This window comes from Pholis gunnellus, assembly GCF_910591455.1.
Source record: "Pholis gunnellus genome assembly, chromosome: 9".
Taxonomy (NCBI): domain Eukaryota; kingdom Metazoa; phylum Chordata; class Actinopteri; order Perciformes; family Pholidae; genus Pholis; species Pholis gunnellus.
Genome location: NC_136535.1, coordinates 6914262 through 6929140, shown reverse-complemented (window position 1 = coordinate 6929140; position 14879 = coordinate 6914262). Strand labels below are relative to the sequence as shown.

The window sequence follows — 14879 nt, the reverse complement described above, 5'->3', positions numbered from 1 at the left end:
TCTTGTGTTTTATCAGTAGATATAAGAATGTCCTACCAGTTTTCCTTGTTGTCTTTGTTCTGAATTTTGTAAATTAAAAAACTAAATTACAGCAAGTTCGTTCCATCTTACCTCCTATGGCTTGGTATCTTACTCATCGTATTAGTGATGAGATTGTTGTCTTTGGAAAGTATTGCCCTTCTCAACATGGATGGCATTTTATATTAACAGTGAACTGCTGTTCTATCAGCATAAAATATATCGCCATGAACAAGTAGGTTTTGTTTGAGTATAAGCGTTCATGTTTAATATGATGACATGACCTCTATTCCATCCAGTACAATGTTAGCTTTCCAGTTTAATTTGTCTTGAATCTGTGTAAATGTGGTTTTGTAGCAGATGTTTTAAAATAAAATATTTCTAATATATAACTTTCAATTCTTTGCATTTATTTTTTCATGCTCTGAATTTCATCTATGATTTTTGGAAATTATTTTTGAACACTTTACTTAACATCCAACCTATTTGCATTGCATTGTGCCTTACTTAAACTGAATTAATATTTTAATTGTTTTGTTCACTCTGCCATGTTTATTGCAATTTATGTTTTATCCTGCTGAAGTAGACCGTCTATTTCGGCAGGATGTTTTTTCAGAACTATCATTTTTTACATTGTATTTATAGTTTCACTGATAGTGACATAAAGCATCACTATTGTTTAGGAGTTAATGCAGCTGTATAAACCAATTTCTACCTAACACACATGCACAATCACATTTTCTGTCTTTTGTAGTTGATAATTAATTGTTCACTATATATCCTATACTTTATCAATATTATGTAGTCATATCTTATGTATATACATTTTGTGTTCTTTATAATGTGTGTGTTTTTTATTGTGCAAATAAACTAATCTAAACTAACTGAGGAGAGACTGGAGGGAGATTGACACTATGCATGTGATGGACATTACTGCAGAATATAGATATTATGGGATGTCCGAAATAAGTGCTAATTTTGGTCCATTATCCATTATATTTTGTGTTTTTATTTTGCGTTTCATAGGTGTCTCCATTGTCCTCTGTTGCGTGTATTTAAACAAAAGACTCAATGTTTGATTTTGAATGGTCCAAAAGGATTGGATTATATTACATTTTTAATTAAATGGATTATGTTTCTGATTACAAAAAAATGCCATATAATTTGTATTCAGATCTGAATCAACTCCGGAACAAAAAACAATTGAATCTAACCTTAACCGGAGAACATTTAACAACGGAGCGGAAACGGTCCCACCGTATTATTGTTCCCCTGGTTTTCGCAGCAGTTTCTATCATTATTTGTATTCATCGTAGTGTCTCTTCTTTCAGTCGTAACATATTACTGTCCAATAATCATAGATGTAGAGGTTCAAAACAATGTTAAGGACTCGTGCTTTGTCTGTCTCAGACACATGGATTCAAAACATTACAAATGGTTTAAAATCGATGTAAGTTAGCAGTTATAGATATCCAATTTGGACGGGGCAGCTTATTTAACTGCTACGTGTTGGCAAAGCCGTAGACATGTCGATTTAATGTATTAGTTGTGATTAAACTCCGTGGTGAAGGCGAGTAACATATTTTACAATAAATATGGACTCAGACCGAAGGAGAGACAGTCGGAGTTGGGACTGGGACAGCCCGCAGTGCCGAGTCCAGCTGGACGAGGTCTTTTTCCGCCGACATGACTACATCCAGGCTGGAAGCCCGGAGCACAGAGAGTTCTGGTCTTTTTTTGACCGCTTCCAAAGGTTTAAAATAAAGAGGGACGTGTCTGGGTCAGGAGCAAACGGGGACAGAGAATACGGGGAAAAGACTGGCACGGGAAAGGTAGACCTTGGCCTTCCGAAAGAGTATGACGCTCGCTACCGCATCAATGTATCTGTGTGCACCAGGGATGTCGAGGAGCGCCTTGGGAAGTCAGAGCACAGAGGCAGGCAGAGATCCTCGGGTCCAGGCAGTGAGGAGATCTCCGACTGCCGCCTGGCTCTCCTGCATTTCCTGGACTTCAGCCAGAGACAGAGTTTTGGAAAGCTGGCCAAGATTCGCCGGGAGCAGAAGAACCTGCCCATCTTCCAGTACCGGGACAGGATCGTGGAGCTGGTGCGACTTCACCCTGTGGTCGTGGTGGCGGGGGACACGGGCTGTGGGAAATCCACCCAAGTACCTCAGTATCTTCTCTCAGCTGGCTTCAATCACATCGCGTGCACTCAGCCTCGACGTATCGCCTGTATATCCCTCGCGAAGAGGGTCAGCTTTGAGAGTCTCAATCAGTACGGCTCAAAGGTTTGTCATGGACGGTCAAGTGGAGGTTCTTACCTTTTGTTGAAGCTCCAGCTAGACTGTAGACTTATTAAGCACATTTTAAAGTTGTTTACTTGTCAATGAACATCCACCAAACACATAAGAAATCAAAGGCAAAAGGCGCATTTAGTTTTTCTCAGTGGTAAAAAGTAACTACTAATTTGAAGTACTTGTATTTTACTTGAGTACTTAATTTTTTCTGCTACTTCAAAATTCTACTCCACTACAACTCTATAGTACTCTATAGAAATATTGTCCTAAATATTGTAATTTACCTGTAAAATGTGTTACTAGTTACTTTCGAGATTCAGATCAAGAATACAAAATATAATCAACGAATAACATATGATGTATTATTATCGATTAAGATTACTTTATTGTTCCCGGGGTATTCACAAGCTACCCAGCAGTATATTAAGTAGTAAATATGAGCTCCACCTTTACCAGCTGTAACATAAAAGTGACACATTAATGCATCACCACTCATAATCCAATAATATAATATATCTGATTCTGAAAGGGGCCACTCTGAGTACTGAGTAATGAGAGTACTTTTACAACATCTTAAAGACCAAGAGAAATTTGAAGAGATCCCATTGACTCCATAGTGTGTGAAGGGCTACAACCAGAAAATCAAATCGATAACATACGTATAAAGTAATACAAAAATTGTCATTTGCAGTTTTAATCAAATATAGTCTCTTAATTTGTTTTCAGCACCGACTCGATAATAAACGCATAAAGTACTAAGCTCACACAAGGCATTCATGTTTTACAGGTGGGCTTCCAGATCCGCTTTGAGACCACCCGGACCCCGGCCACCAAACTGCTGTTCCTGACTGAGGGGCTGCTGCTCCGACAGATCCAGCAGGACAGGACGCTGTCTCAGTACCAGGTGTTGATCGTGGACGAGGTCCACGAGAGGCACCTCCACTGTGACTTCCTTCTTGGGGTCCTGCGCTCCCTGCTGTCTGACCACCCAGACCTGCGTCTCATCCTCATGTCAGCCACCATCAACATCAAACTTTTCTCTGACTATTTCGGTGGTGCTCCTGTGCTGCAGGTACCAGGCAGGCTGTTTCCTATACAGGTAAGCAGAGGACAGCGGCCATCATCATGCTCAAAAACCAATGCACTAAGCAATGGACTCAGTTCAAAATATTCAGTATGCTCGTTTGAATATATTATTGGTAGTCTAAGCATTCAATTTGGTAAGGATGTTCCAAAATGAACATTTCAATGTTTTCAGGGTTTCATATTTCATGTTTCCTTTACTAAGGTGATATACCAGCCCATTCCGACTGAGGAGCAGCCCTCGCGCTCAGAGAAACTGGATCCCAGACCCTACCTGCGCATCCTGCAGGGCATCGATCAGCGCTACCCTCCAGAGGAGCGTGGCGACCTGCTGCTCTTCCTCAGCGGCGTGGCAGAGATCTCCGCCATCCAGGAGGCCTGCCAGGTTTATGCCACGCACACAAATCGCTGGATTGTCTTGCCGCTGCACAGCACGCTCTCACTGGCCCAGCAGGATAAGGCACATCTTTTTTTGGATTGGAGTGGACATACAATGTTTGAATCTGATAGGTTGGATATGGTTTACCAGTTTCTAATTCTCTGCCATCGTGTTATTCTTCAGGTGTTTGACATTTCTCCTCCTGCAGTGAGAAAGTGCATCATATCTACCAATATTGCTGAGACTTCAGTTACAATAGATGGAGTACGCTTTGTCGTAGACTCAGGTAAGGCACTAGTAGTTGGGGAAAAGATTTAAAAAATGTTTTTAATTAGCTGGTACTACCAATGGATCCATCTTAACAAACCTAATTTTGTGCAGCCAATCTTTGTCCCAAAAGATCCCAAATGTGTCGTGCTGAATTTTGGGGGGGAAATGGTTTCTAACTTTAAAGAAATGTAAATAGTAAAGAAGGGTGGAAAACGATACACGGCTCAGAAGTAGAATAACACCCACACAAATAGATTGTTTTGTCATTCATTCTTTTACAGGGAAGGTAAAAGAGATGAGTTTTGATCCTAAGGCCAAGATGCAACGTCTGCAGGAGTTCTGGATCAGCCGAGCCAGCTCTGAGCAGAGGAAAGGTCGAGCCGGTCGCACAGGTCCAGGAGTGTGTTACCGCCTGTACGCTGAGTCCGATTACGATGCCTTCGCACCTTATCCGGTGCCTGAAATCCACAGAGTGGCTCTGGACTCCCTCATTCTTCAGGTAACAATACCCCATAGAAAGCAGGATGGAAATTCTTGTTTTTTTATTCTTCAATTTCCATAGTTACATTTTAGCTTTATTCATGCTGTCTTGTTTCTGCAGATGAAGAGCATGAGTCTTGGAGATCCACTTTCTTTTGTCTTCATCGATCCACCTCCAGCTGCTAGTATCCAGACTGCAGTTACTTATCTGAAAGAGCAGGGAGCGCTGGACAGTCGCGCTGAACTGACCTCTATTGGTAGTTTGCTGGCACAACTGCCTGTGGAGGTGGTCATCGGTAAGATTCCCTTCACCAAACTTTTGTTGTAGTTTCTTAGTGTTCTTTGTCTCATCTATTGTTTTCATGAAGCTACAAACCGAACACAAAACGGTGGTAAACAGTTGAATAAAGTTTAAATTGCATAATTTCAGGCTTGGTTTCTCTTAAATTTAGTTCACGAAATATCAATAAATGTGTCCATGATGTACTGGAGTTTAAAAGTGCAACACATACAGTAGCAGCTAGATTTAGGTAAGTGTGTGTGTGTGTGTGTTTGTGTTCATTCAGGGAAGATGCTGGTGCTGGGCTCTTTGTTTAACCTGGTGGATCCCGTGTTGACAGTAGCAGCAGCCCTCAGTGTTCAGTCGCCTTTCCTGCGCAGCTCACAGCACAACCCAGACTGTGCCACTGCACGCCAGCCCCTGCACAGCAACCACGGGGACCCCTTTACCCTGCTCAACACCTTCAATGCCTGGGTGGAGGTCAGCAATAGAAACATTGTTTGACATTGGCTTTTTTTCAGATTTGATATAAGACGGTCTTCCTTGTACTTAAAACTGTTCATCAACAGGTGAAGGGAGAGAGAGGTGGTGGCTCAAGGAAGTGGTGCAGGAGGAGAGGCCTGGAGGAGCAGCGTCTATATGAGATGGTCAACCTACGCAGACAGTTCAAGGTAGGCAGCTGACACAGTAGTTCACACATTAAAAAAAAAAAAACATTAGACATTTTTTTTTATGTGTAATCACTATTTTACCTTATGAGCTTCCTCTCTGGTTCACAGGAGTTGTTGAGGACCCACGGCCTGCTGGAATCACAGAGCAGCACTCCCTCTGGTGGTGACCGTGGGCAGCGTAGGGAGAAGCTAAAGGAGAGGAGGAAGCTGTATCAGATGAAGAGAGATCACGAGCAGCAGGACAGCAGCAGACGTAAAGTCCTGAGGATGGACGAGGGCCAGGACGGAGAGTTCTCCTCAGGATCAGACACAGAGGCAGCCGGCAAAGGCAAGAAGGACAAAGGGGGATCAGGACAGAACTTGGACATACAGGTAACATGGACAAAGGTTGCTACACCCAAAGCACCCTAAACCTCAACACCAACATTTAACACTCAACTTGAAACTCTGTCCGCTTTTCTTTGTGCTATTTTGAGGTATACTTGACTGCATACTACATTTGTATGACAGTTGGAAAAAGGCCAGCACTAATAGTACAAGGATAGTCATCTTTACGGAGGTGGATATGTTTGTGTCTTTGTGTATGTTTGGCACAGTTACACTGATCAGTGATCTGTCTGTGGTGCTGTTTGGCCTGCAACAGGAGGTGAAGTTCAAGTTGCGTCACAACGTGTCAGAGCTGCAGGAGGCGGCGAGCGTCAGTCAGGACATGTCCTCCCGCCAGCAGGCTTTGCTCAAGCTGCTGCTTTGCCGCGGCCTCTACCCTCAGCTGGCACTGCCCGATGAACACAACTCCACCCGCAAGGACTCCGACCAGGTCAGGCCTCCTGCTGCACCCACCCTAGCTTCTAAGTCTAGATGATACAATAAAGGTGTGTGTGTGTGTGTGTCAGTAAACCAGTTGTTTCTATAGTGTCGTATTGATCCACTTTCCCTTTGTGATTGTCCAATGTAAAGGTGTTTCACACCAGGAATAAGCAAGGAGTGGTGATCCACCCGACCAGCGTGTTTGCCAGCGACCCAGAGGTGTTACAAGTGCCTGAGGATGACACCAGAGAAATTGGTAAACCTCTCTAACAACTTCTTTCGAAAGTACTACATGTAGGTTTTTGGGTAAATTCAAAACTCATAACTCTGCTGTGGAAGACCAAACTTTAAAAAGGTAACACTGTCGGGATAATTTAAACGTTCTCCCACTGGAAAAGAAAATGAACAGCAATAAAAGTCATGCTTTGTAGACATTTGCTGTTCATAAGAACAAAACACACATTTAAATTGCAATGGGAGATAAACCTTACTTATGAAATACAACTTTACAAGATATTTAAACTCACTAACAATTCACACTTTATATCTGAATGATTTTAAGCACTGTCTGAATTTTTGTATTATTAATCAGCTACTAACCAAAGAATTGTCTTTCTGGAAGTTACTTTTAATTCTCGAGTAGACCACATCGGTTGTTTGTGATGTTTCTTTGAAATTCATGCTCATTTACTCCAAAATATTTTTTCTTCATGTTGCAAAAAACAATATTTCCAGCTGCTTGTTCTGCACTTGAAGAACAGCAGTGGTATTCTGTGTTTGCAGTTAAACAACTTTATTGGAAGTAATGCACTCCAAATTTCTCTGTGTAAAATCTATCCCGTGGCCTCCTGATCCAGTGATGAAGTCGTTTTGTTTTGTCTCTTCCTTCCACTCTTCTTCTTGTGCACGTCTCTCATCATGTCTCTTTTGTCTCTCCCTCTTTGTCTTTGTTTCCTGCCGGCAGGGCCTGATAGGCGGGACAGCAGCAGACACCAGCTGCTAGCCTTCGTCACTCTGTTGGAGACCAACAAGCCATATTTGTCCAACTGCGTGCGGGTTCCAGCCCTGCAAGTTAGTACCAGATGTGCGATGTACCCCTTCCCCCCCCATAAATTGCTAAATGTTTTTTTTTTAATCCTCTCGGATTAACTCTGATAAAGTTCTGTATTATGTTTAAGTAATTAAATAGTCAAATAATGTGATCCATTATCCTTTCACTGGTACCAGCAATTCAACATTATTGATCCAAACTGGGAATGCTGCTGTTCATGCCATGTTAGCGACCTGTAGTAGACCACCATCTTTTACTTTGATAATCAGATTTAGACACAAATGTTTGTATTATTGATTACTTACATAGTCACATATTTCTATATTATGTGAAAGTCATAGTGTGTCACAGACCATCATTGTTTTAGGCAACGTATCTTTCTTGTGTCACGATCTCTCCCATATTGCCAGCTCTGGTCCACTCATGCATCATGCAGTAGTATTAAATGTCTGTGTGCTCACTAGGCTCTGCTGCTGGTAGCAAACTCTGTGGACAGCAACGCTGACTGTACGCGTCTGGTGGTGGACGGCTGGCTGGAGCTGGAGCTGAGGGAGCCGGAGGAGGCCCTGAAGGTGCTGTCCACAGCTCTTACACTCCGGTCTGAGTGGGAGCGCCTCCTGTTGGCCCAGCTGGGACAGAGCACAATGGGGGGACCTGCAGTCCAGGGGGTGTCCCGCAAAGTCATGGAGAAGCTGAGTGAAGGCCTGGTCCGCTTCCTGCTCTACAATGAGGTAGTGATGCAGTGCTGACTTGGTGGTTACAGTATGAAGCACCCCAGAAACAGGCCTGAAAAGTAGACTATACACATAATCTTGATGCAAATAATACTGGTTATGTGTGAACTACTGTATGTGTCAATATTGTTCATTTCTACATTTCTACATTCTCAGCGACTCTCACATTTTACATTCTCATTTAATATACTCTATTAATAATATACTTCTTACCTTTCTTCCCAGGTAACTTACAGCCTACGGCGACTCACAGCTTTCCAGACCCAGAACCTGTACATCGGCCCTCAGTCTCGGTCTGATCTGTCTGACACCAAAGCTCCAGATGTAAACCCGCTGTTTCCAGGAGTCGAGGCCAAGCCGGACCCCATTAAAGGAGGCCTGCGTGTCGCAAGCTTCTTCAACTACAACAGTCTGGCTGTAAGTCTGTCTGAAACAGTGGCAATCGAGCCACGCCTTCTCCTAAAAGTTAGAAAGAGACGGAAAATGAATGTTACAGCTGCTAGCAAAATTGTCCCACGTCTGGATATGAAATTCCCGTTATGTTTATTTTGTGGGAAATTGTGTATTTTTAGAGATCGGTGTTGAAAAGGGGTAGCCTGGACATAACTTATGTTACAGATTGGGGCTCCACATTACCGCAACAGCTGAACCAAACTGCCCCAGCAGAGCTGCTGGTTGACATCAGACTACAGGTTGAACAGATCAGCTTCCATGTGAAGTGTTGTGCTAACATATGAATGTAAAACAGGGTCATGTGGCGACATACCTTTCCTGAATAAATACAGGTTAGTATTAAAACAGAAGAGTTTAACTCCCCAACAAAATATCTACCACTAACAAAATAGTTGCTAGTTAAGCTTTTCCCTGAAGTAATATGTAGAATTTTGTAATTAAATCTTTCAGCCTTCCTTGTTAAATGCATATAACTTTGTGTTTTCCACTTTATAATTTGCAGGACTCAAAGGATCTCTACAGTGAGTGTTTACGCACTTTCTGGAGCTGTCCTAACTGTGACCTCTACATGCCGCTGACTCCTCTGGAACGCATGCAGCACGAGGCCTCCTGCAGGCCAGCAGGAGAACAGCAGCAGCCAGAGGAAGGTCAGCAATATCTTATGTTGGTATTCATTTTGAGGTATCTGTTGATATTCGATCACTTGAACACATGCACCAGCTGATTTGACACTTGTTAAGAGAGGAATAATCTGAGGCTAATTGTGGGTTTGTGTTTTCAGAGCCAGAAGGTGGAAAGGCAAGCTCCTCCTCAGTGTCCAGTCTCACCAGAGTTTATCACTGCGACGTGTGTGATGAAGACCTGACCCTCACCTCCACTGAGATCCTCAAACACAAAAGGCAGCACATGTATTCTGCCAAGTAACTGACTTCCGCATCTAAAGAACAGCTACTCACAACATGTGTCTGTTCTATCGAGGACAGATTTGAGTTCATAGAATGAGGTTGTTGTTACATTTGTGTCACCGTTCTTCTTCCCATTTGTACTTGAGGAATTTTATTAAAGTGATATTACTTTCCTATAATGGTCACTGGGTGTATTTTTTTGTAGTAGTCCTCTACACAGTTCTATTCTTTTAGGAAATATCCACATTTGTAAAATCTACTCCCCCAAACAAAACAAGAAATTCCTATTTATTCTCAAATTCCTTATAGCATTGTTGAATAATTATAGATCACAACTTTCATCCATTGTGAGGGAAAAGGCACAGTAAGTTAATGACATGCACATGTGAGAGAGAAGAAGACACTGATTTAAAATATAGAGTGAGGGTTTAATAATGATACAAACCCACGATATGTAACACCTCAAAGCAGCACATTGGCACAAAGTCAGAAGTAAGACAGCACGGAAGATAAAAACCTGTCTCAAAAAAATAAAGAATCAGAATAAATATCTCAATAAATAAATAAACAGGTAATATCTCATTAATTACTTTGAAACTAATAAATACGTACATTTGAAAAGATGCACATTGGCAGAAATCAATAACCCAAAAAGTAAATAGTACTTAACACAGAGTTACTTAAAAATCATAAGTTATTGATTACTCAACTCAAAAGGCACATTTATTAAGATGTAAGAATGGGGTCTGCAATTGTGACCGCATGACTGTCAGTACTGTACCCTAACACCATTTCTGAACCAGAAGTATTAAACTGTGTGCAATGGCTTTACTAGTTCTGTATATCTGCACCATCGAGTGAACGTGTGTGTCTGTGTGCAGGTCTATGCATTGCAGATTTGTGGGGATTGTGTGTGTGTGTGTGTGTGTGTGTGTGTGTGTGTGTAGGACAAAGGGTTAATTTAGGATCAGGGAATGGCAGTCTTGTGACTGAGTTTGTGTTTCCTGCCACTGTGACAGCATGTCTTCTCTATGTTTTTTAAGTGGACAATGTTGGCAGGCTGGCCTCGAAGTGAAGATAACCGAGAGGTCAAGGGTCGTGTTCATCAGCAGTTGTGTGTCCTGACTCTGAACTCTACTTACTGCGTGTTCACTCACTTTAAGTCACTTTGGATAAAAAAAGTTCTTGGCTAAACCTAAAAGGTAAATTATCTGGTGAAGCTTCTGAAAGGTTCATTCTGCCATAATTCAAAGATTACCAGGTGACTTCCTTGCACTGAGCGTACTGTAAGTATTCTCAAATTAAATTTGAAAGGATTTAGAGTAATCCCCCCACAGATTCTCTACACTCCTGGGATGTCATCAATCTGTGATGTTCAGTGCATTTCATGAGTTATTTTTTTTAGGAAATCTTTCAACTACTCAAAGAAAACCAGGTGTAAGCATTTTGAATTCAGTATTCGATATTAGAGCCTCCGTTTTTTTTTTTGGTCGACACAAAAATTGTGATTTTATGAATCTTGTGTAAGCATTGCATTTTGGTCAAGAGGCAATTTTCTGTAGAGCAACTGGTGTCTCTACCTCTTCTAGGATATATGTTTACCTTGAATGATTGGTAAACACTGGCGTGGGGAGGCTATACAAAAAGCCTGTGCTCTTAGATTCATTGACATATTTAGATTTTTGGACAAAATCAGTTGGAGTTGCGATTTAGCTGCTTTAAATCCACCCTTGGCCAGTTATTTACTTAGAGTAGAAAAATATACCACCAATCAGCAAAATAGACAGAAATGCAAGGTACATCACCAGAAGCATTTTTCTTCTAATGGAGGGAATTTATCTTTAAGCCCAGCTATAAACTTACAAAAACCTTCCTCGCACACTATTTAGCTTCCTCAGCACCTTGAGTGGAGTAAGAACTTCAAGGTCTGTTTGACTTTACCATACCACCTCATCGATTGCTAAGAGGCAGCGGGAAAATTTGAATAGGGTTAAGGCAGGACTTAAAATAGCAGCTTTTTGACTTCATACTTAAAGCAAAATTCAGCAAACACATGTGCCACTGTGCCCAAACAAAGACCTACTCAAGTTAATGTGTCTCTTTTCTCATCTCGGGGTCAACAGACTACAGCACGCACGTGTAAATGTCACACATGTGAGCTGCATGCTGCTGCTGCTCAAAGACAAGTCTGTGTTCCTATTTATCATTTCTGCTCGATATCGAACACAGTAACACACTACAGTATTCAGTTCCAATACTTTTCAATTAAGTTTTTCCTAACTTGAGCGACTGGTACAAAAATACTCTTTCAATACATTGTTCATTGCACTTCATCTTTTTTTTTGGTCTCATCCAAAGGCCTAAACACATCTACAGATTGGTAAGCATGGTGTCCTGTTTTGTTTTTCTTTGGGGTGGGGACTGTACGGTCTTTGTGTACATTAGGTAGAATAGACTCGCTCAGAGGCCTCAGTTGTAAGCACCTTGACTGATTCAACAAGTACAGTGGTGAGATGGGATGTTTTCTATTATTAATATTGAAAATACATGGAAAGATGAAAAAAAAATGTGTAAAGTGTTTAATGTTCGACACACATTCTTAATTTTCTTTTCTTTTTTTTAGAAAACAAAATAACCTTGTGTTTGGTTACAAAGGACCATAATGAATCACATTATGACTTTTAAGTCTTTGTGGTTGTCATTGCAACTTCCCTTAATATTAATTCTCCCTTTGCATTTGATAACCTTCCTTCCATTGTGGTCTACTACTTTAACCGAAAAAACAACACGAGTAGTCTCAGATGCTCGTACTGTCTTGAAGACTGCACTCACTCATGCTCACTCTCTCCAAACCTCTCTCCCCTTCCTCCTTTTCATTTCTGAACCAGGGTCGAGTAACATCTGAGGTAAAATTAGAGGTAAAGGGTGACATCTGTTCATCTGACTGATAAACAGGCCAACATGAAACAAATAACTTCCCCAAGATCTCTTGTTTGTAATACGCAATAGTGTGTGCCATTGGGGGATTCTGTCAATATGTTTTACATTTAATAAAATATACCAATTAAAATTATAACAATCATATATATAAACATCTTTAGTTTTTAGTTTTTTTCTTTCTAAATAAAAAAAAACCCAGACATTTGAAACAGTGTACACATCATCGTTGCCTCTGCCACTCTCTTACTGTAATAAAGTCTATGATTCTAGATCAGCCAACCCTCAGTAAATCCACTATGAAGGCTCCAGATGACTCCCACAGAGCCTGGTCTGAGTGCACCATCAGCAGGCAAGGACCAGTGAGGAAGGCCCCAGGTTGAAAAGAGAACGAGCGGAATGCAGTGGAAGGCTGTGGGGCTTTGGAGGGCCACGTCGGAGGTCTGGGCCTACTGAGAGCACTGTTCCACCTGCTAAGCTCCAACTCCTGCGTCCCGACAGATGCTCTCCCCTCTCAACACCTAGACCTCCTTGGTCCAGGGAACCACTCCCACCCCCTAGCCTGGCCTCATCGGACCGCCTTGTGCTTTCCCCCACAGCAGCCACACCTCTCCCCACACCGCAGGCAGGCGCGCAAAGGCAGGTAGCAGCACATGCAGGGCACGAAGAGCGACAGGGCCAGGAGGGCCAACCAGCGGGCACAGCAAAAGGGGTGCGGGTGGCCCCCCAGAGAGTCATCACACGAGCAGGGCTCCCAGAACTCTCCCTCAGAGTCCGACATGCAGTGGTAGAGCAGACTCTCTGCGCACCACACACAGGTCCACTGGCGCAGACAGTGCAGGGCCGGGTCTGGGGCATCTCTGCAGCGGCCCCGCCCGTTCTCCGAAACGCTGAAAACAGAGCGGCAGTACACACAGCGTGATGAGCATGACGATGAGGCCTGAGGACAAGGGCTGTCGTCGTCGGGGGAGACTACCCCTGGGTCACCCCCACCGCTGCTGGCCCCTCCTCCTCTCTTACGAGTCCGCGACCGGGGCGTGGCCAGTGAGGTGTGGATGCAGCAGGGAGAGGGTGATCCTTTGCACGTCTCTTGGGGTGAGCCGGCAGCTGAGGACGAGCCTGACACAGCGTTGGCCATGGACATACAGGTGGGCGATGACGAGGACAGCCGCTGGGAAGCTTTACTGTCCAGGCTCACCGTCACGTCGCAGCCTGCCGTCCCCACCCCGGCCAGGTCCTTCTCAAAGCGAACCACGCACAGCTCTGACTTGTCCTGCAGACTCCCTCCACCACTGACAACCACACCCCCGGTCAGCCCCCCAACCATAGTCCTAGTGGCCCCCGCCCGTCGGTAGTCCTCATAACCTCGAGAACCCCACAGGTCTTTGCAAGGATCCACAATGTGTAGGTCCCCTTCCTCCAGCAGAGAAATAGTGGGTGAGAGGGGGGCCAGAGGAGATGAGGCTGGTTGACCCACAGGAGGAGTAGGTGGAGCAGGAGGCGGGGGCGGTGGCGTTGGCGGATTCAACACAGCCGTCATTTGTGAGAGCTGGTGCTGTCCCGGCCTGGTGTGGATCTGTGGAGAGGGTATAGAATTACAGAGTGAGTCAGGAACAGTGTGTACCGTGGCAGCAGTTACAGAAGGTTTTATCTCTAGCACAGCACGAAAAGAAGCTCAAATGATCGAGAACCACAATTTGGATACGATTTTATTCTATGGGATGGCAGTGGGTTGTTTAAATTTGAACATTACTTCATGTAGAATAAATAAAAGTCTAGCTGTGGACTCAAGGGTGGAGACAGAGGGGTGGAAATAATCAACCTCCCATCTCTTTTTTATTGCTCTAAATGTCTACATTTCAAATATCACCGATTTCGCAAGGGAACCCCAAAGACCCAAGGAGGTTCCCACATCTTTAAGAACTATTCCTAGTAATCATCAATAGAGCTCACAAGTGTAACAGGAACATGTAACGTGACAGATTAACTGAAAAATGTAACATGTGTCTGTTCCTTTGATCATCTTATTATCACAATGAAGTACCAATAATAGACTCGGAGCGGCAGTTGTTACCTGAGCAGGTGTCTGAGTTGTGACAGCATGGCTGGATCCAAAACTAAATTCTTCCGACCGTACGAAGCAGGTAGACGACGACTCGCTTGTCACTATGGTGATGGGTTTGGGAAGCATCTCCTTTCTGCTGTTGGATGACGACTCACTTCCTGTATGAGACTGGCAGAGGCTACACGTCATCCCACAAGTCAAAAAACATCAATAACTGCATGGGGGGGGGGGGGGGGGGGGGGGGCAAGTGGCAGAGCAAATGAGCCATTTCTAGAGAATAAATGATCAACCGACAAACTGCTCAGATACTCACAGCTTGTCCATCATCCTCAGTGTCGGCCTCTTCTGGTGTAGAGGACGAGGGCGAGTCAGAGCCTTGATAACATTAATAGAGAGGATTTAGGCTTTGCCAATTCGAACCTAACTGGTGAAAGTTCTTACATGTGACT

At 43.3% G+C, this 14879-nt stretch overlaps 2 protein-coding genes across 3 annotated transcripts; one reads left to right on the top strand and one right to left on the bottom strand.

The window, feature by feature from the left end:
- The first annotated feature begins 1338 nt into the window (after positions 1-1338).
- Positions 1339-9569, top strand: dhx34 (DEAH (Asp-Glu-Ala-His) box polypeptide 34). 2 transcript variants are annotated; one of them, XM_079166497.1, is made up of 16 exons: positions 1339-2306; positions 3103-3414; positions 3604-3858; positions 3961-4063; positions 4329-4546; positions 4649-4823; positions 5094-5287; positions 5377-5478; positions 5587-5850; positions 6122-6295; positions 6436-6541; positions 7250-7356; positions 7801-8067; positions 8296-8487; positions 9026-9170; positions 9305-9569. In XM_079166497.1, the coding sequence occupies exons 1-16, from the start codon at positions 1614-1616 to the stop codon at positions 9445-9447; spliced, it is 3450 nt and encodes a 1149-aa protein (XP_079022623.1). In that variant the 5' UTR covers positions 1339-1613; the 3' UTR covers positions 9448-9569. The 2 variants fall into 2 exon arrangements, 1 of the variants encoding a protein (XP_079022623.1); XR_013767226.1 differs by lacking the exon at positions 9305-9569 and having other exon boundaries at positions 8296-8855; positions 9026-9083.
- Positions 9570-12933: 3364 nt separating this feature from the next.
- spred3 (sprouty related EVH1 domain containing 3) lies at positions 12934-14619 on the bottom strand (the record flags this gene model as incomplete). Its single annotated transcript, XM_079165713.1, has 2 exons — positions 12934-13941; positions 14440-14619. 2 exons carry the CDS (start codon positions 14617-14619, stop codon positions 12934-12936), a joined length of 1188 nt encoding a protein of 395 aa, XP_079021839.1.
- Between the last annotated feature and the right edge of the window lie 260 nt (positions 14620-14879).